The sequence below is a fragment of the Lacerta agilis genome, chromosome 1 (genome assembly GCF_009819535.1).
Source record: "Lacerta agilis isolate rLacAgi1 chromosome 1, rLacAgi1.pri, whole genome shotgun sequence".
NCBI classification, from domain to species: domain Eukaryota; kingdom Metazoa; phylum Chordata; class Lepidosauria; order Squamata; family Lacertidae; genus Lacerta; species Lacerta agilis.
The window spans coordinates 79,681,398-79,701,811 of record NC_046312.1 but is presented as its reverse complement, the minus strand read 5'-3'; the positions used below and the strand labels follow the sequence as shown (position 1 = coordinate 79,701,811).

General features: G+C 43.2%; 2 protein-coding genes across 2 annotated transcripts; both read left to right on the top strand.

The window, feature by feature from the left end:
* The first annotated feature begins 6,861 nt into the window (after positions 1-6,861).
* On the top strand, positions 6,862-11,929 carry LOC117041861 (olfactory receptor 10V1-like). The gene is made up of 2 exons (XM_033141166.1): positions 6,862-7,037; positions 10,970-11,929. The coding sequence occupies exons 1-2, from the start codon at positions 6,993-6,995 to the stop codon at positions 11,927-11,929; spliced, it is 1,005 nt and encodes a 334-aa protein (XP_032997057.1). The 5' UTR covers positions 6,862-6,992.
* Positions 11,930-13,389: 1,460 nt separating this feature from the next.
* On the top strand, positions 13,390-16,905 carry LOC117041796 (olfactory receptor 10V1-like). Its single transcript, XM_033141033.1, has 2 exons — positions 13,390-13,426; positions 15,946-16,905. Exon 2 carries the CDS (start codon positions 15,964-15,966, stop codon positions 16,903-16,905), a length of 942 nt encoding a protein of 313 aa, XP_032996924.1. The 5' UTR covers positions 13,390-13,426; positions 15,946-15,963.
* The last annotated feature ends 3,509 nt before the right edge of the window (positions 16,906-20,414 follow it).

The window sequence follows — 20,414 nt, the reverse complement described above, 5'->3', positions numbered from 1 at the left end:
CCACATAGAGATTTCTCAGCAGACGGATGAGGTGATCAGGCTCTCTCATTTCTTTAAGAACTTACCATAGTTTGCTGTGGTCGACACAGTCAAAAGCTTTTGCATAGTCAATGAAGAAGAAGTGAAGAAGAAGAGCTCAAGATGAACTTGAGCTCTTGGTACAGAAAACTAAATATGACATAATAGGCATCACTGAAACCTTGTTGGATGAGTCTCATGATTGGAATGTAGTAATAGAGGGATACAATCTATTTCAGAGAAATAGACCAAACAGGAAAGGAGGAGGAGTAGCGTTATATGTCAGGGATGTGTATACCTGTGAAGAGATCCAGGATTTGAAACTCCAAAGCCAAGTAGAGAGTATCTGGGTCAAAATTAAGGGAGAGAAAAATAACAGTGATCTCATTGTGGGAGTTTACTATAGTCCCCCAAGCCAAACTGAGGACACAGATGATGCCTTCCTGGAACTGATGGCCAAGCATTCAAAAGGAAGTGAGATAGTAGTAATGGGGGATTTCAACTACCCTGATATTTGTTGGATGTCAAACTCAGCCAAGAGCATAAGGTCGAACAGATTCCTCACTGGCCTTGCAGACAATTTCATTGTCCAGAAAGTGGGAGAAGCAACAAGAGGATCAGCCATTTTAGATCTGGTCCTAACCAATAGTGATGACCTGGTTAGTGGGGTAGAAGTGGGAGTGACCATGCTCTACTGGAGTTTATTATACAGCGGAAAGGAGCAACCAAGCATACTAAGACTCAAATTCTAGACTTTAAGAAAGCCAACTTCAGAAAACTTAGGGAAATGCTGGGTGAAATCCCATGGACAGAAATACTAAAAGGGAAGGGAGTTCATGATGGTTGGGAGCTTTTTAAAAGGGAGATATTAAAAGCACAACTTCAGGAAATACCAGTGAGACAGAAACATGGAAGGTGCCTAAAGAAGCCAGGGTGGCTATCTAAAGAACTTTTAATTGAGTTAAGATTTAAAAGTACAAAAAATGGAAAAAGGGGGAAACCACCAGAGAGGAATTCAAACAAATAGCCAGCACGTTTAGAGACAAAGTCAGAAAAGCTAAAGCACAGAATGAACTCAGGCTTGCTAGAGAGGTTAAAAGCAACAAAAAGGGCTTTTATGGGTATGTCCGTAGCAAAAGGAAGAACAAGGAAACAGTGGGGTCACTTAGAGGAGAAGATGGTGAAATGCGAACAGGGGACAGAGAAAGGGCAGAACTCCCCAATGCCTTCTTTGTCTCAGTCTTCTCCAAGAAAGAAAACAATGCCCGACCTGAAGAATATGGAGCAGATGATTCAGCAGGGGGAAACACAGCCCAGAATAAGTAAGGAGGTAGTACAGGAATACTTGGCTAATTTAGATGCATTCAAATCTCCAGGGCCAGATGAACTACATCCAAGAGTATTAAAAGAACTGGCAGAGGTGATTTCAGAACCACTGGCAGTAATCTTTGAGAATTCCTGGAGAACAGGTGAAGTGCCAGCAGACTGGAGGAGGGCAAATGTTGTCCCTATTTTCAAAAAGGGGGAAAGAGAGGACCCAAACAATTACCGCCCAGTCAGCCTGACATCAATACCAGGAAAGATTCTAGAGCAGATCATTAAGCAAACGGTCTGTGAGCACCTAGAAAGGAACACTGTGATAACTAAAAGTCAGCATGGGTTTCTGAAAAATAAGTCATGTCAGACTAACCTGATCTCATTTCTTGACAGAATTACAAGCCTGGTAGATGAAGGGAATGCTGTGGATATAGCCTATCTTGATTTCAGCAAGGCCTTTGACAAGGTGCCCCATGATATTCTTGTAAAGAAGCTGGTAAAATGTGGGCTAGACTGACTGATGTGTAACTGGCTGACTGACCGAACCCAAAGGGTGCTCATCAATGGCTCCTCTTCATCCTGGAGAGAAGTGACCAGTGGGGTGCCACAGGGTTCTGTCTTGGGCCCAGTCTTATTCAACATCTTCATCAATGACTTGGATGATGGGCTTGAGGGCATCCTGATCAAGTTTGCAGATGACACCAAATTGGGAGGGGTGGCTAATACCCCAGAGGACAGGATCACACTTCAAAATGACCTTAACAGATTAGAGAACTGGGCCAAAGCAAACAAGATTAATTTTAACAAGGAGAAATGTAAAGTACTACACTTGGGCAAAAAAATGAAAGGCACAAATACAGGATGGGTGACACCTGGCTTGAGAGCAGTACATGTGAAAAGGATCTAGGAGTCTTGGTAGACCACAAACTTGACATGAGTCAACAGTGTGATGCAGCAGCTAAAAAAGCCAATGCAATTCTGGGCTGCATCAATAGGAGTATAGCGTCTAGATCAAGGGAAGTAATAGTACCACTATATTCTGCTCTGGTCAGACCTCACCTGGAATACTGTGTCCAGTTCTGGGCACCACAGTTCAAGAAGGATACTGACAAGCTGGAACGTGTCCAGAAGAGGGCAACCAAAATGGTCAAAGGCCTGGAAACAGGGGCGTCGTAGGGTGGGGGCGGTGGGGGCGGGCCGCCCCTGGTGCCGCCCCTAGGCGGGTGTGTGCAGTGCTGCTGCTCCCGGGGTGACGGAGGGAGCGGCGGCGCGTCCCACCACTCCCATGCGCCGCCGCTCCCTCCGTCACCCCGGGAGCAGCAGCGCTGCACGGACGAGGCTCCCGAAGTGGCGGCCCGGCATACCCCAGGGGCGGGGGCGTCGCTGCGCGCGCGTGCGTCATGACGCACACGCAGCGATGCCCCGCCCCCAGGGATGCCGGGCTGCCGCTTTCCGGAGCCTCGGTGGGCTGCAAAGAGCCCCGAAGCCGCAGCCTCGCAGCCCTTTGCGCTATGGCTGCGGCTTCAGGGCTCTTTGTAGCCCGCCGATGCTCCCAAGCCCCCGCCCGGCATACCCCAGGGGGCGGGGCGTCGCCGCGCGTGCGTGCGTCATGACACACACGCAGCGATGCCCCGCCCCCGGGGATGCCGGGCCGCCGCTTTCCGGAGCCTCGGTGGGCTGCAAAGAGCCCCGAAGCCGCAGCCTGGCAGCCCTTTGCGCTATGGCTGCGGCTTCGGGGCTCTTTGTAGCCCGCCGATGCTCCCAAGCCCCCGCCCGGCATACCCCAGGGGGCGGGGCGTCGCCGCGCGCGCGTGCGTCATGACGCACACGCAGCGATGCCCTGCCCCCGGGGATGCCGGGCTGCCGCTTTCCGGAGCCTCGGTGGGCGGCAAAGAGCCCCGAAGCCGCAGCCTGGCAGCCCTTTGCGCTATGGCTGCGGCTTCGGGGCTCTTTGTAGCCCGCCGATGCTCCCAAGCCCCCGCCCGGCATAGTCCAGGGGCGGGGGCGTCGCTGCGTGCGCGCGCGTCATGACGCACACACAGCGATGCCCCGCCCCCGGGGATGCCGGGCCGTCGCCGCGCGTGCGTGCGTCATGACGTCATGACGCACGCACGCGCCACGATGCCCCGCCCCCCAGGGGTGCCCCTTGGCTTCCCGCCCCGGGCAGCCGAGGGGCTAGGAACGCCCCTGCCTGGAAACAATGCCTTATGAGGAACGGCTTAGGGAGCTGGGTATGTTTAGCCTGGAGAAGAGAAGGTTAAGGGGTGATATGATAGCCATGTTCAAATATATAAAAGGATGTCATATAGAGGAGGGTGAAAGGTTGTTTTCTGCTGCTCCAGAGAAGCGGACGCGGAGCAATGGATTCAAACTACAAGAAAGAAGATTCCACCTAAACATTAGGAAGAACTTCCTGACAGTGAGAGCTGTTCGGCAGTGGAATTTGCTACCAAGGAGTGTGGTGGAGTCTCCTTCTTTCTCCTTCTTTAAGAAGGCCCTCTTGTCTCTCCTTGTTATTTTTTGGAAATCTGCATTCAGTTTCCTGTAACTTTCATTATCTCCCTCACATTTTGCTTGCCTTCTCTCCCCCGCTATTTGTAAGGCCTCATTGGACAACCACTTTGCTTTCTTGCATTTCCTTTTCATTGGGATGGTTTTCGTTGCCGCCTCCTGTATAATGTTGTGAGCCTCCATCCATAGTTCTTCAGGCACTCTATCCACCAAATCTAAATCCTTAAACCTGTTCCTCACTTCCACTGTGTATTCATAAGGAATTTGATTTAGATTGTATCTTTCTGGCCCAGTGGATTTTCCTACTTTCTTCAGTTTAAGCTGGAATTTTGCTATAAGAAGCTGATGATCTGAGCCACAGTCAGCTCCAGGTCTTGTTTTTGCTGAGTGTATAGAGCTTCTCCATCTTTGGCTGCAGAGAATATAATCAATCTGATTTTGATGCTGCCCATCTGGTGATGTCCATGTGTAGACACGTCTCTTGTGTTGGAAAAGAGTGTTTGTGATGACCAGCTTGTTCTCTTGACAGAACTCTATTAGCCTTTGCCCTGCTTCATTTTGAACTCCAAGGCCAAACTTGCCAGTTGTTCATTTTATCTCTTGACTCCCTACTTTAGCATTCCAATCCCCTATAATGAGAAGAACATCCTTCTTTGGTGTCATTTCTATAAGGTGTTGTAAGTCTTCATAGAACTGGTCAATTTCAGTTTCTTCAGCACCGGTAGTTGGTGCATAAACGTGGATTACTGTGATGTTAAAAGGTCTGCCTTGGATTCATATCAAGATCATTCTATCATTTTTGAGATTGCATCCCAGTACAGCTTTCGCCACTCTTTTGTTGACTATGAGGGCCACTTCATTTCTTTTATGGAATTCCTGCCCACAGTAGTAGATATGATAGTCATCCGAACTGAATTCGCCCATTCCTGTCCATTTTAGTTCACTGATGCCCAGGATGTCAATGTTTATTCTTGCCATCTCATTTTTGACCCCATCCAGCTTACCAAGGTTCATGGTTCTTACATTCCAGGTTCCTATGCAATATTGTTCTTTACAGCATTGGACTTTCCTTTCGCTTCCAGGCATATCCGCAACTGAGAGACCTTTCGGCTTTGGCCCAGCCACTTCATCAGCGCTGAATCTACTTGTACTTGTCCTCCACTCTTCCTCAGTAGCATGTTGGACGCCTTCCAACCTGAAGGGCTCATCTTCCAGCATCATAACTTTTATATGCCTGTTGTCTTTGTCCATGGAGTTTTCTTGCAGAAACCAAAAACAAGCACCATGACAGCCAATAAAAATGGTGTCTATTTTTTATATTGTATATAATAACAGTAAGACAACAGACAGTAATCCAGTATTAACACTGTTTTGTGTACGTCTTCTTCAGCATATGACTGCAAAATAAATAGACAAACAAATAAACAAAAACCTGCATGGAAATGTATCACAGTAATCCATGAGATCAATATATCTACTATAAATATGCATGATACAATACAACATAACAATAATAATGTAAAATAATAGCATACCTTTTTGGTTTCTGCTTGAAGATTGCATCACAGATGTTCTTTGGATTTTCTAAGCATGGAGTTTTCTTGGCAGGGATACATAGCTTCCCTGAGTTATTCAAGCTCTTTCGCCATGACAAGGCATTGATCCATGAAGGGGAGCCGTTTTGTAACTGAGGGGAAATCCTAGTCACAAAAATAATTTGGAATATGGGCTCAGCTTCATAGTTAATGCTTTGTGGGGGAATCTCAGTACCCAAATGTAGGTTAAGGAAGGGAAATGATTTCTTCCCCTTACTCTCCCATTGTTTCCAAGGCACATCCTTCTCCCTCACTGTCTTTTTCATTTCCCGTGTTTTCGTATTTGTTATTTTTTCTTCCTGTCTCTTCCTTCTTCTTCCTCCTTTTAGGTTCAGGGGTGAGCAGTGTGCTGGCATCTTGCACAATGCCGGGGGGTGGGGTGGGAGAATAATAGAACTGTACAGTTTGAAGAAATCCCAAGGGCCATCTAGCCCAACCCCCAGTGATGAAGGAATCACAACTCAAATGTTCCTGACAAACAGCTGTCCAACCTCTGCTTTAAACCTCCAGTGAAGGAGAGATTGTCAGAAAGTGGTTCCTAATCTTTAGCCAGAATCTCCTTTCTTGTGAAGCCTAGAATAAATCCTTATTCTTTCCATGTTGATTGTAAACTATGCTGTGTGCTGTTCTTTAGCCCAGGAAATGTGGCATATGTTTGTCGATATTGTTGTAAAAGACTGGAAATTTGGGCACATGGAGATCAATAGGGTGAGAATAACAAAATGTTTTTGTTTTTGTTTTTGTTGTTGTTTTGTATTAATATGTGCCAAAGTTGCCAAACCCCTTTGATTACTGGCTCTGTGTGTAGGATATATCTGAAGTGGGACATGCCTTACTCTTCTCACACTCACAGCTGATGACAGAATCAAGTTCTGTATTCATGGGAAATATTAGAGACCACAGTTTTCAAATGGGATTGAGACAAATATGGGCAAGGAGGCAGATGGAGCTGAGTTTGGGCTCCAATTAAGATTATTGGAGCACTGGTTGCCTCTATAGAGATCTCATGTGGGAGCAGTCAACTCTTGTAATATTTAAGCGGTCTGGCTAGATACATATGCTCAACCTGTATATTTATAAATATTATGAAATGCTGTAAGCCTCCTGTGGCTTCCCCCCAAAGGAATCTAAACCCAGGTAACCACTGTATTCCCTGGAACTTCTTGCCACTCAGGAAAGTTATGTGAGTATAACAATGGTTAGAGTCTTACATTTTTATCATTAAGTACTTCACACTTCTTTCCATTCCTGTGTAAGAGCAGCCACAAGAGAGTTCACACTCTCATATAAAGCCTAATGCCTGCACTTCAGGAAAGAAAATTTATTTCCTCAGACTTGCTCCCTTAATGGTCTTTGCATGCTTTCTAAAGGAGGATCTTCAGAACCAGGAAACAAGATGGATGTGCCAAAGGGCTGCTCTCTTAGCCCTTCATTCCCTGGTTGTGAACTTTGCCACTATTGGTTGTGAAAGGAGCATTTGTGAACTTTGCCACTATTCGTGGTCCATCACCACCACTCGCATTTCCCTTTCTGGTTGAAGAGCAACAGCAAATGCCTCTAGATTTCCCTTGGCAGTCCAGCACCAGGAGTATCCAAGTAAGTCATTTCTGTGGATGTGGATTCTGTTCACTTGCCTGCTTCATAAGCCTTTCATTCTCTATTCAACATGTTTTCTATTCAGCGTGCATTCTCCTTTTTTTTCATCCTTAGTGTATGAGATTCCAGACTCTAGAATCAAAATGCATAGGTTGCATAGACATCATACATGTAAAGGGCATTTATAGCATGTTCCCCACCATCCTAGGAACTGCAGTTTAAGTGTGCTGGGAATTGTACCCAATGTGATGGGTAAAATGTATAGTTCCAGTGATTCTTTTTTCTGGCACATGGGGAACGGGGTTGAAATGTATGGTGCGTACAAAACCAGACTCTGTGCAGTGAAAAAGAAAAGGGAGAAGAAGCTTCGTATTTTTCCAGATCATAGCCAAAACACTGTTGGGATTGTTCTGAATAAATGGAAAAGCAGATACTTGTTCATTCTTCAGCTAACTGCAATTTGTTTTCTAAATTTCTTTTCCTTGTAAACCATGATTTAACCATAAACACCTTGAGATGGCAGTACTGAATTGGTGGCCCATGCCCTTCTGGCTTTGCACACTTCATAAAGATTTGAGGAGTGAGGTTATCACCCCTCTATTATTGTCCATTCTGGGTCGTCAAACCACTGTTACAGTGTCCTTTCTCTTGGCAGATCAAGATGAGCAGATGACAGCAAAGGTTGCGAAGTTTTTAACTGGGGCAATTAGAATTTATTGGCATTTTTCTATAACAAACATATACCCACACCCACACCTACAATAAACAAATGCAGAACAAATAAAACAAATACAAACAATGTCAAGCTTTCTTATTGCATCTTTCTAGAAAGAAAAAAAAAATTTCTAATTCCATATCTTAACTTTTGACTTCCCCTGCCTTTTCACCTTCGAGTTTGTATCCTTAGTCTATTTTATAACCATTTCTCCTACAAAAAAAAAAAAACATTAACTACAATTGTATAATTACATTCAATTATATCTTCAACAGTTGCTAAAAATGCATCATCATAATAATACCTCACCATTTAATCTTCTAAATCCATAAACTTAATCCACTTAAATTCACTTTGCTTATACTCCACCTCATAAATCTTCTCAAATCATTCACATCTAATCTATCTCCTCTATCCTTAAGGTTGCTGCTAGTAACATAAAAACTTGAAATATCTCCTTTCATGTTCAAATAAGAAATATAACAAAAAGTTGTTGACAGTATTCACCCTCCAATTTCAATTTACCATATCAGGCTGCATAAAATTTTACTTAATGCTTCACCCCACACCCCCTCTGTCCATTATTCTTCTCCTAATGGCATCAGCACTGAACTTCCATATCTCTTCCCTCTCCAAGCGTCCACAGATCCAGGCACAGTCCAAACCTCTCCTTGCCGCGAGTTCAGAGGTGTCCATCTCATCATCTCTCAGCTTCTTCGGTTCTTTGTAACATTCCTTTTCTTCTTGTAAATACCTTAATTCTCTGTCCCTGGCCCCCGAGCTCACACCTCGGGGACTGGATATACGAAATCTTGACGTCGCCTTGGGGCTGCCACCCCCAAAAAGCGAATTTCTTCTCCGAAGTAGCTCATTCATTTCACTCCATCTTTGCATCCATCCTCTCAACTCTTTGGCAAGGCTTTCTTCCAAAGTATCAAAAGTTTTGTAAGCCTCCTCTGTGGGCAATTGGTTCCATTTCAGACCCCCACACAAGACTTTGACTTTTCTATAAAGCAGTTCCACCTTCAAGGCAGTGAGTCTCTGTTCGTCCGTTAGTCCAGAGTTCAGTGCCAGTTCAAGGACGAAACCCAGCATACTGGCAGAGGAGGAGGAAGTGGGTATCATATTTCTACTCCCCTCTTTGTTCGTCGCCATTTTCCTGAACTGGAGCGCAAATACCGCAACTTTAAAAGGAGATATTTTCCTCTAGTTAACTTCCCAAAAGAAACGTTTGCCAGTCTCCTGTGTCAATTTTAAATACATTGTAACCAGTTCTGTAGCAGCAATCGGTCAAACTGGTTAGATTCTTGAGCTCGAAGGGAGGGAGGGCAGGCTGCCATTCTCCTTCCCCCCGGATCGTTCCAAAGGCACAATTTCTAATCAAATTCTTTACTCACGACCACCGGGTTCTTTTAGCTCCATTCTTCACAGGTAGAACTTGGACGCTCACCGCGGGCTCTGTCGCCGCATTTGCATCCCGGTTGGGGCATGTCCCCGAAGCCCGGCTCCGTTTGCCCTTCACCCCCACTCCCCCTTTACAGGGGGGGCAAGGGAAGGGTTCAGAGCCTCCGCGGGCGCAGCCGGGGAGCCCAGGGTGCGGGACGCTCTTCCCGCACCCCAACCGGAGCCGCGCGCTGCGGTAGCGCGGCTCCTAACCCCCGGGATGGACAAGGCGCTTCGGACCCGAAGCAGCCTTCGACCACCCGGCGATGGCGTCGCCGCCGGAAGTCCTTAACTGGGGCAATTAGAATAAGATCCGTTATTTGACTATTGATCCAAACCCCCAAAATGTATTTTATATAATGGACTTTTTACCTTTATCCTCTGTATACCACATTTTGTTTGTTTTATTGTTATGGCTGGTGGCTGATGCAAATAAAGATTCATTCAATCAATCAATCAATCAATCAATCATAAACATATTAAAAGGAGCAGGTGCTTTCACCCATCAGTTCCTGTTCATTGACTTTCAATATTTTGATTAAGATCCTCAAAGTATCCTAAACATGACAAATGAATCCATGTGGATTTCACATCCAGTGCTTTTCTGAATAGGTTTGGCTACTTTATTTTATTTTTTAAAGTGTAATCTACTTCCCCTACCATCAGATGCATACTCCATTGGAACTGCCACATTATCAGAGTTGGGGGAAACCCATTCCAGCTTAGATGAGCACTAGATAACCTTATCAGAATAGTCTGGAGATATTTTCTTAGAGTACATTGGAGCTTTGCTGTCACATCTAATGTGCCTCAAAATTACTTGAGCTAAGGCTCCAACCCAGAACACATTTCCCATTGAACTTGGTCAATTGGTCTACATGTAAAATGCCTATCAGCCTTTATCCATTAATTGGGCATTTTGCCTAAATTTTTCATCCTAGCACGAATGCTAGAACCTGAATGGTTACTTTTGTATGTTTCTCTGTATAGTTATAGGGGGACTAAACAATCGTACTGTACTCCTCAGAGAAGGATAAAAAGTAACAGGTTTAAATTCAACTCCAAAAATTTAGCTTGGAGTACTAATACCCACATCTACTGATAGAGCAGAGCTTCCAATGGAAAGTGTAAATTTCACAAGTGCAAACAATTAGAAAAAGTCCAGTTTTTCACAGGCATGTTGCCTTCTGTGCTGTGGATGAAACATAGCAAGAAGCACACACAGAAGAAGCACAACACTCCAGATAGCATGTAAAGTCAATTGCAGTTCCCCTTCTAACTTAGAATGGCAAAAAATTGATTGGCTGATGCCAAGAACCATACAAAGGTAAGTAGCACATGCCACTGTCTTCCAATCATTATAACACATATCTTCTGTTTTGGTCCAAGTTGAATTTATATTTCAAAATCAGCCATGATATGCACACTTAAGTAAAATACTATTTTTACATTTAATTGACAAGAGCAAATGACCCTTTTGGACAATAATGTGCAAAACATTAACCAAGCATACTTATATTTGAATAATGTCTCCAAAAAGAGAAGCAACTTTTATGTATGAATTGTACCAGTACTGGAAGTCCAGTGCTCTGAGGAAAAATAAATAGATAGCTGAAAGAATGCTCCCCATCTGAATGTTCTATTTAACCTTTTACGAAGAACTGAAAAGAGTTGGTGTAGACACTTTATTTTAGGAAGCCAGGTCTCAGGATGAGCATATCCTCACTGCTGGGCTAAGGTAACTCATTGACTCAGATCTTTATTTTCCCTTCAGGTGCTCTTTACTATCTTCATGGGATATGAAAACCAAACTGAATTCTATTTCCGCCCCTTCTCAACCTTGCTTGAGACACAGCTGGTCATTTTCCTTCTTTTTCTGCTCCTCTACGTCCTCAGCCTCTGTGGGAATGCTGCTGTTGTGCTTATTGTCCATGTCGACCACTCTCTCCATAACCCCATGTATTTTTTCTTGGGCAACCTGGCAGCTCTGGAGATCTGCTACTCTTCTGCCATTGCTCCATTGGCTTTGGCCAACCTTTTGTCCAGGAAAAGTGCCACCATTTCCCTAAGTTGCTGTGGAACCCAAATGTTCTTCTTTGTCTTCCTTGGAGGAGCTGACTGTGTCCTACTGGCCATCATGGCATACGATAGATACGTGGCAATTTGCCATCCACTGCGCTACATGCTCATCATGAACAAAACAGTATGTAATTCCCTCGTAGCGGCATCCTGGCTGCTGGGCTTTCTGTTGTCTCTACAGCTGACCATCCTTATTTTTCGTTTGCCATTCTGTGGCGAAAATGAAATCAACCACTTCTTTTGTGACATCCCAGTCATTCTGCAGTTGGCTTGTAGTGACACCCACATCCACCAAGCTGTTCTCTTCATAGTTAGTGTTGTAGTCCTCACCATACCCTTCCTTCTAATCTGTATCTCATATAGCTTCATTGCAGTGGCCATTTTGCAAATCCGTTCTGCCGAAGGCCAGCAAAAAGCCTTCTCCACATGCTCCTCCCACTTGATGGTTGTCCTCTTACAGTACGGCTGTTGCAGTTTCGTATACTTACGGCCCAACTCCAGCTACTCACCACAGGAGGGTCGAGTGGTGTCTGTGGTCTACACCTTTGTCACTCCCCTACTGAACCCTCTGATCTATAGCATGAGAAACAAGGAACTGAAAGAGGCCCTGAGGAGAGCCTTTCGAAGAAGTGTGTTCTCCCCACAAAAGGTTTGACAGCCATCAGTCTTCATTAAAGTTTGACCATAGGGGTTAAGTTAACAAAAAATACTTCAAGCATTTCAAAATAAAATGTTATGCAAGGAAGTTAAATATAAACCACTTAAAACCAGTACAATTAACAAGAGAATAGAATATTATCATAAGCATAGAACGTATCTGCTGCAGTTTCTGCCAATCCTGTCCATGGTGGTTCATGACAGGTGGTGGCTGTGGAAGCTGAGACTGTGTTTGCCAAATGGCTATATCATTTTTTGAACCCTACACCTTATGCTAAATGGTGAGAGAGATATTTGTATATCTTCTTACATAACTATACTAATACTGTCTGTGTGGGGTTCCACACACATTTAATCAAATTTATTTAGAAGCTCAAAAAATGCTAGAGATGTAACTGCCTCCAAGCAGACTGTCCAATAATTCAGTTTAAGGGGGCATGCAATTACGGAATTTAATAATTGCTTGGAAATTCATTATCACATGATCTCAAATGCCTCTTACTAGGATATTTGAAAAAATAGCTCTAGAGGAATATTTAGAAGTGTCACTAAACTTTTCTGCATCTGAAATATGTATTGCTAGAAGGTTGGGGGTGGGGTGGGACCACAGCTCTTTTAGTATCTCACTGGTTTGAGAAAATCTGGGATATATAAACAATGACTACATTTATGTTTCATAGTAACAAAGAACTATCACATAGATTTGTAGAAGGGTAGTCTTTTTTCATTCTGGAATAATATATTCCAGCATAATATTAATCCTTACAAACTTTTTGCTTTATTGTAAAATGTATCATATATGTAATTATTTTGGGTATTTACTTACCGGTATTTTATTTACTTATTCTGTATTTACTTATGTTTGTAATATTGTGTGTGTGTGTGTGTGTGTGTGTGTGTGTGTGTGTGTGTATGAATAAACCATTATTGCCTCTAGTCTGAGATTCTGTGTGTATGTATATATTAAATAAATAAACTGAAATGTCATGAAGCACTATAATTCTCCTGTGAATTATTTCCAAAGGCATCTAAACCCAGGTGAACACTGCATCTCCCAGAACTTCTCACCACTCAAAGAAGTCATGTAGGTATACCAATAGTTAGAGTCTTACTTTTTTATCATCAAGTACTTCACACTTCTTTCCATTCCTGTGTAAGAGCAGCCACAAGAGAGTTCAAGCTCTCATATAAAGCCTAATGCCTGCACTTCAGGAAAAAAAAATCTTTCCTCACACTTGCTCCCTTAAGGGTCTTTGCATGCTTTCTAAAGGAGGATCTTCAGAACCAGGAAACAAGATGGATGTGCCAAAGGGCTGCTCTCTTAGCCCTTCATTCCCTGGTTGTGAACTTTGCACTATTCGTTATGAAAGGAGCATTTGTTATCTTTGCCACTATTCGTGGTCCATCACCACCACTCGCATTTCCCTTTCTGGTTGAAGAGCAACTGCACATGCCTCTAGATTTCCCTTGGCAGTCCAGCACCAGGAGTATCCAAGTAAGTCATTTCTGTGGATGTGGATTCTGTTCACTTGCCTGCTTCATAAGCCTTTCATTCTCTATTCAACATGTTTTCTATTCAGCGTGCATTCTCCTTTTTTTTCATCCTCAGTGTATGAGATTCCAGACTCTAGAATCAAAATGCATAGGTTGCATAGACATCATACATGTAAAGGGCATTTATAGCATGTTCCCCACCATCCTAGGGACTGCAGTTTAAGGGTGCTGGGAATTGTACCCCTGTGATGGGTAAAATGTATAGTTCCAGTGATTCTTCTTTTCTGGCACATGGGGAATGGGGTTGAAATGTATGGTGTGTACAAAACCAGACTCTGTGCAGTGAAAAAGAAAAGGGAGAAGAAACTTCAGATTTTTCCAGATCATAGCCAAAATACTGTTGGGATTGTTCTGAATAAATGGAAAAGCAGATACTTGTTCATTGTTCAGCTAAGTGCAATTTGTTTTTTTTAATTTCTTTTCCTTGTGAACCATGATTTAACCCAGAGGTCAGAAACCTTTTTCAGTCGTGGGCCGGTCCACCGTCTCTCAGACCATGTGGTGGGCCGGACTATATTTGTTTTGGGGGGGGGGGAATTAACTAATTCCTATGCCCCACGAATAACCCAGAGATGCATTTTAAATAAAAGCACACATTGTACTCATGTAAAAACACCAGGCAGGACCCACAAATAACCCAGAGTTGCATTTTAAATAAAAGGACACATTCTACTCATGTAAAAACACGCTGATTCCCGGACCATCCGTGGGCCGGATATAGAAAAGGATTGGGCCACATCCGGCCCACGGGCCTTAGGTTGCCTACCCCTGATTTAACCCTAAACACATTCAATGTAGCAGATGCTTTCAGTCATCCGTTCCAGCCCATTGACTTTCAGTGTTTTGATTGAATAAGACCCTCAAAATATCCTAAATATGACAAATGAATCCATGTGGATTTCACATCCAGTGCTTTTCTGAATAGGTTTGGCTACTTTATTTTATTTTTTAAAGTGTAATCTACTTCCCCTACCATCAGATGCATACTCCATTGGAACTGCCACATTATCAGAGTTGGGGGAAACCCATTCCAGCTTAGATGAGCACTAGATACCCTTATCAGAATAGTCTGGAGATATTTTCTTAGAGTACATTGGAGCTTTGCTGTCACATCTAATGTGCCTCAAAATTACTTGAGCTAAGGCTCCAACCCAGTACACATTTCCCATTCAACTTGGTCAATTGGTCTACATGTAAAATGCCTATCAGCCTTTATCCATTAATTGGGCATTTTGCCTAAATTTTTCATCCTAGCACGAATGCTAGAACCTGAATGGTTACCTTTGTATGTTTGTTTGTCTGTGCAGTTATAGTGGGATAAACAATCATACTGTACTCCTCAGAGAAGGATAAAAAGTAACAGGTTTAAATTCAAATGCATAAATTTAGCTTGGAGTACTAATACTCACATCTATTGATAGAGCAGAGCTTCCAATTGAAAGTGTAAATTTCACAAGTGCCAAAAGAGTCCAGTTTGGCACATGGCATGCTGCCTTCAGTGCTGTGGATGAAACATAGCAGGAAGCACACAAAGAAGCACAACACGCTAGATAGCACGTAAAGTCAATTGCAATTCCCCTTCTAACTTAGAATGGCAAAATAATAATGAAAGGCTGATGCCAAGAACCATGCAAGTGTAAGTAGCTCATGTCACTGTCTCCCAATCATTATTACACATATCATTTGTTTTGGTTCAAGTTGAATGTGTATCTCGAAATCGGCCATGATATGCGCACTTAAGTAAAATTCTATTTTTACATTTAATTGACAAGAGCAAATGAATCTTTTGGACAATAATGTGCAAAACATTAACCAAGCATACTTATATTTGAATAATGTATCCAAAAATAGAAGCAATTTCAATGTATACATTATACCAGTACAGGAAGTCCAGTCCTCTGAGGAAAAATAAAATAGATTGCTGAAGGAATGCTCCCCATCTGAATGTTCTATTTAACCTTTTACGAAGAACTGAAAAGAAGCGGGTGGCGCTGTGGTCTAAACCACAGAGCCTAGGGCTTGCCGATCAGAAGGTCGTGGTTTGAATCACCATGACGGGGTGAGCTCCCGTTGCTCGGTCCCAGCTCCTGCCCACCTAGCAGTTCGAAAGCACGTCAAAGTGCAAGTAGATAAATAGGTACCGCTCCAGCAGGAAGGTAAACGGTGTTTCTGTTCACTGCTCTGGTTCACCAGAAGCAGCTTAGTCATGCTGGCCACATGACCCAGAAGCTGTCTGCAGACAAACACCAGCTCCCTTGGCCTATAGAGCGAGATGAGCGCCAAAAGCCCAGAGTCGTCCACAACTGGACCTTATGGTTAGGGGTACTTTTACCTTTACGTTTAAGAACTGAAAAGAGTTGGTGTAGACACTTTATTTTAGGAAGCCAGGTCTCAGGATGAGCATATCCTCACTGCTGGGCTAAGGTAACTCATTGACTCAAATCTTTATTTTCCCTTCAGGTGCTCTTTACTATCTTCATGGGATATGAAAACCAAACTGAATTCTATTTCCGTCCCTTCTCAACCTTGCTTGAGACACAGCTGGTCATTTTCCTTCTTTTTCTGCTCCTCTACGTCCTCAGCCTCTGTGGGAATGCTGCTGTCGTGCTTATTGTCCATGTCGACCACTCTCTCCATAACCCCATGTATTTTTTCTTGGGCAACCTGGCAGCTCTGGAGATCTGCTACTCTTCTGCCATTGCTCCACTGGCTTTGGCCAACCTTTTGTCCAGGAAAAGTGCCACCATTTCCTTAAGTGGCTGTGGAACACAAATGTTCTTCTTTGTCTTCCTTGGAGGAGCTGACTGTGTTCTGCTGGCCATCATGGCATACGATAGATACGTGGCAATTTGCCATCCACTGCGCTACATGCTCATCATGAACAAAACAGTATGTACTTCCCTCGTAGCGGCATCCTGGCTGCTGGGCTTTCTGTTGTCTCTACAGCTGACCACCCTTATTTTCCGTTTGCCATTCTGTGGCCAAAATGAAATCAACCACTTCTTTTGTGACATCCCAGTCATTCTGCAGTTGGCTTGTAGTGACACCCACATCCACCAAGCTGTTATCTTCATAGTTAGTGTTGTAGTCCTCACCATACCCTTCCTTCTAATCTGTATCTCATATAGCTTCATTGCAGTGGCCATTTTGCAAATCCGTTCTGCCGAAGGCCAGCAAAAAGCCTTCTCCACATGCTCCTCCCACTTGATGGTTGTCCTCTTACAGTACGGCTGTTGCAGTTTCATATACTTACGGCCCAACTCCAGCTACTCACCACAGGAGGGCCGAGTGGTGTCTGTGGTCTACACCTTTGTCACTCCCCTACTGAACCCTCTGATCTATAGCATGAGAAACAAGGAACTGAAAGAGGCACTGAGGAGAGCCTTTCGAAGAAGTGTGTTCTCCCCCCAAAAGGTTTGACAGCTAGCAGTCTTCATTAAAGTTTGACCATAGGGGTGATAGCAACAGGCTGATAGCAGCAGAGGTAGCTAACGTACGACCCCCATGCAGCATCTCGCCCCATGGTAATACCTATAGGTGGAGGATGTCATGTGAGATTGTAACAAGAGAGAGGAACTCGGTGTAATTCTACTGTTATCATCATCATCATCATTCCTTTCATTTCTATATTGCTTTATATTTTCAAGAAAATAAGTGGTTTATAACACATTAAAATATCAGACAGAACAATCCAGAATAAAAGATTATCAATGAAAGCCACGTATAAAATATACATTCAAAGCAACATGATTAACAGGAAGCTAAGACATTATCTTAAAGATTTCAAAATAAAACATTACAAGAGAGGTCAACTACAGAATGAATATCTAATGCAGCAAAGTTAACAAAAAATACTTCAAGCATTTCAAAATAAAATGTTATGCAAGGAAGTCAAATATAAACCAATTAAACCAGTACAATTAACAAGAGAATAGAATACTGTCTGTGTGGGGTTCCACACACATTTAATCAAATTTATTTAGAAGCCCAAAAATGCTAGAGATGTAACTGCCTCCAAGCAGACTGTCCAATAATTCAGTTTAAGGGGGCATGCAATTACGGAATTTAATAATTGCTTGGAAATTATCACATGATCTCAAATTTCTCTTACTGGGATATTTGAAAAACATAGCTCTAGAGGAATATTTAGAAGTGGCAGCAAACTTTTCTGCAGCAAAAATATGTATTGCTAGAAGGTTGGGGGTGGGGTGGGACCACAGCTCTTTTAGTATCTCACTGGTTTGAGAAAATCTGGGATATAAACAATGACTACATTTATGTTTCATAGCAACAAATAGAAAACTATCATATAGATTTGTAGAAGGGGAGTCTCTTTTTCATTCTGGAACAACAAATTCCAGCATAATATTCATTCTTACAACCTTTTTGCTTTATTGTAAAATGTAACATATATATAATTATTTTTGGTATTTACTTATTTTATTTACTTATTCTGTATTTACTTATTTCTGTATTTTTGTCTGTGTGTGAATAAACAATAATCTGCCTCTCGTCTAAGATTCTGTATGTATATGTATGTATATAATAAATGTCATGCCATAATTCTCTTGTGAATTATTACCAAAGGCATCTAAACCCAGGTGAACACTGCATCTCCCAGAACTTCTCACCACTCAGAGACGTCATGTGAGTATACCAATAGCTAGGGGCTTACTTATCATCAAGTACTTCAAACTTCCCTCCATCCCTGTCTAATAGCAGTCACAAGAGAGTTCACATTCTCATACAAAGCCAGACTCCTACACTTTAGGAAAGAAAAAATTTCTGCTCCTTTCTCTCATTCCCTATAGCGATCATTAAGAGTAAAGAAGGCCAAAACTTTAAAGATCAGAGAGCAGCAAGTCTCAAGCTGCTTTCATACTGTGCTGCATGTGCTTCAGATGGTGGTTGAAACACTGAAAGGAGAAATGATGGAAGTAAAGGTAAAGGGACCCCTGATCATTAGGTCTAGTCGTGGACAACTCTGGGGTTGAGGCACTCATCTTGCTTTATTGGCCGAGGGAGCCAGCGTACAGCTTCTGGGTCATGTGGCCAGCATGACTAAGCCGCTTCTGGCGAACCAGAGCAGCGCACAGAAACGCCGTTTACCTTCGCGCCGGAGAGGTACCTATTTATCTACTTGCACTTTGACATGCTTTCGAACTGCTAGGTTGGCAGCAGCAGGGACCGAGCAACGGGAGCTCACCCCATCGTGGGGATTCGAACTGCCGACCTTCTGATCAACAAGCCCTAGGCTCTGTGGTTTAACTCACAGCACCACCCACGTCCCTAATGATGGAAGTAAAAGCACTTAATTTTAAGGTGCTATGAAATATTATTCTATGCAATAATAATAAATGCCAACCTTGAGAAAAGATCAGGTTTCTGCTGGATTATAATTGGATTTTTTTAGAATAATGAAACCATAGAAATAACCCTTCCCTTGTTTTGTTGTGTATTCTGAACCTGATAGATTCCATATTTTCTGTGGATTTTCAGGAGTCATAAAATTTTGCATGAAAGAGACCACATCACATATAGAACTCATACATCTCAGGCAGGGCAATACAAAGAAGAAGCTGCAGAAAACCAGGTGCCGTATATAGAGGTGCCCTCAGAGAAAATAGTCCCACAAGACTGGAGCAATATGTGATCCAGGGGGGAAAGAGAAGAGAGTATCATGTTTAACTTCCCATTTATATTATATGATACATATTCTTCAAATAGTATTAAGGATCCATAGAGGCCAAGAGAAATAAGGGGGCAGGGTATGTGATGAGAAATTTTGGGACACTAGGGCTTATTTTACAACTGAATTATTTGAATAATTTTAAGAAATTGTTTTTCTAGAAACAGCATTGTTGTGAATATGGCTATGGAAACAAAGGTTTAGAGAGTGATAGTACTTTTGGGAGAAGCTTGGTTATAGAATCATGGTTTAGAATTATGCCTGCTAAATTTTGCTCATTTGTGCTAATGTACTTCTGACTTGTGGAAAAGAATGAAAACTTCTCAATAAACAAATCAAATAATTAAAACACCACAGTAAAACCACACAGCAGCCCAAGCGTGTGGATGACTAGGTCACTAATGGGTTGCTGGCCCTCTCACAGAATTAGACTGCTTCCCAATATTTCAGTTTATTTATACATACATTAAAAAAATCTTAGTCTAGAGCAGTGGTGGCGAAGCCGAAGCCATCGCATCAGCAGGGCTGTAGCTTCTGTGCTGGGGGTGGGGGTGGGGTGGTGGAGGAGGAGGAGGAGAAGGAGAGGAGGGCTCCTGTGCAAGCAACAGGAGTGGAGGCAGGGGTCTCTCAGAAGTGGAGTGGAGGCTTCGTGATGAGAGATCTCCACCTCCACTCCTGCTTGCACGCAAGTAGGAGCAGATCGGGCACCTTAGCTCAGAAGCACCTGCCTTCAGGTGATGCAGGGGCTCTCAAATGCAGCTTCCGGGCTGCCTCCACCTTCCCCAACCCCAGCAACTATTCAGCCTGGCTGCCTTCACGGTGTTGCACGAAAAAATAAAAGCCAACCATTTAAAAGGCCACAGATAAAAAATAAAAACCATTTAAAAGAGGAGCCCTCTCTGCTGAGCAGCAGCCAAAGTCCCTGTGAAGCCTGTCAGGCCCCACCCCAAGCCAGGTGGACAGAGAAAATGCAGGGGCCTCAGGCTTCCAGCAGGCAGTCCTCCATAATCATAATCAGCAGTCCAATTCATCAGTTGAAGTTGTCTCCAGATGTATACGAGGTCCAAAATCCCCATGCCAGTCCCATCAGGCATTTTGGGCTAGTCTGGTTTGAGGTTATTGTCTGCCTCATTTGCTACGCTCCTTTGCTGACATCTTTCCAGCCTCTTCTTGAAGTATTTTCTTTCTGTTACCTCACAATATCTTGTATTAGTTCTCTCTGTGGCTGGAAACGTGTCCA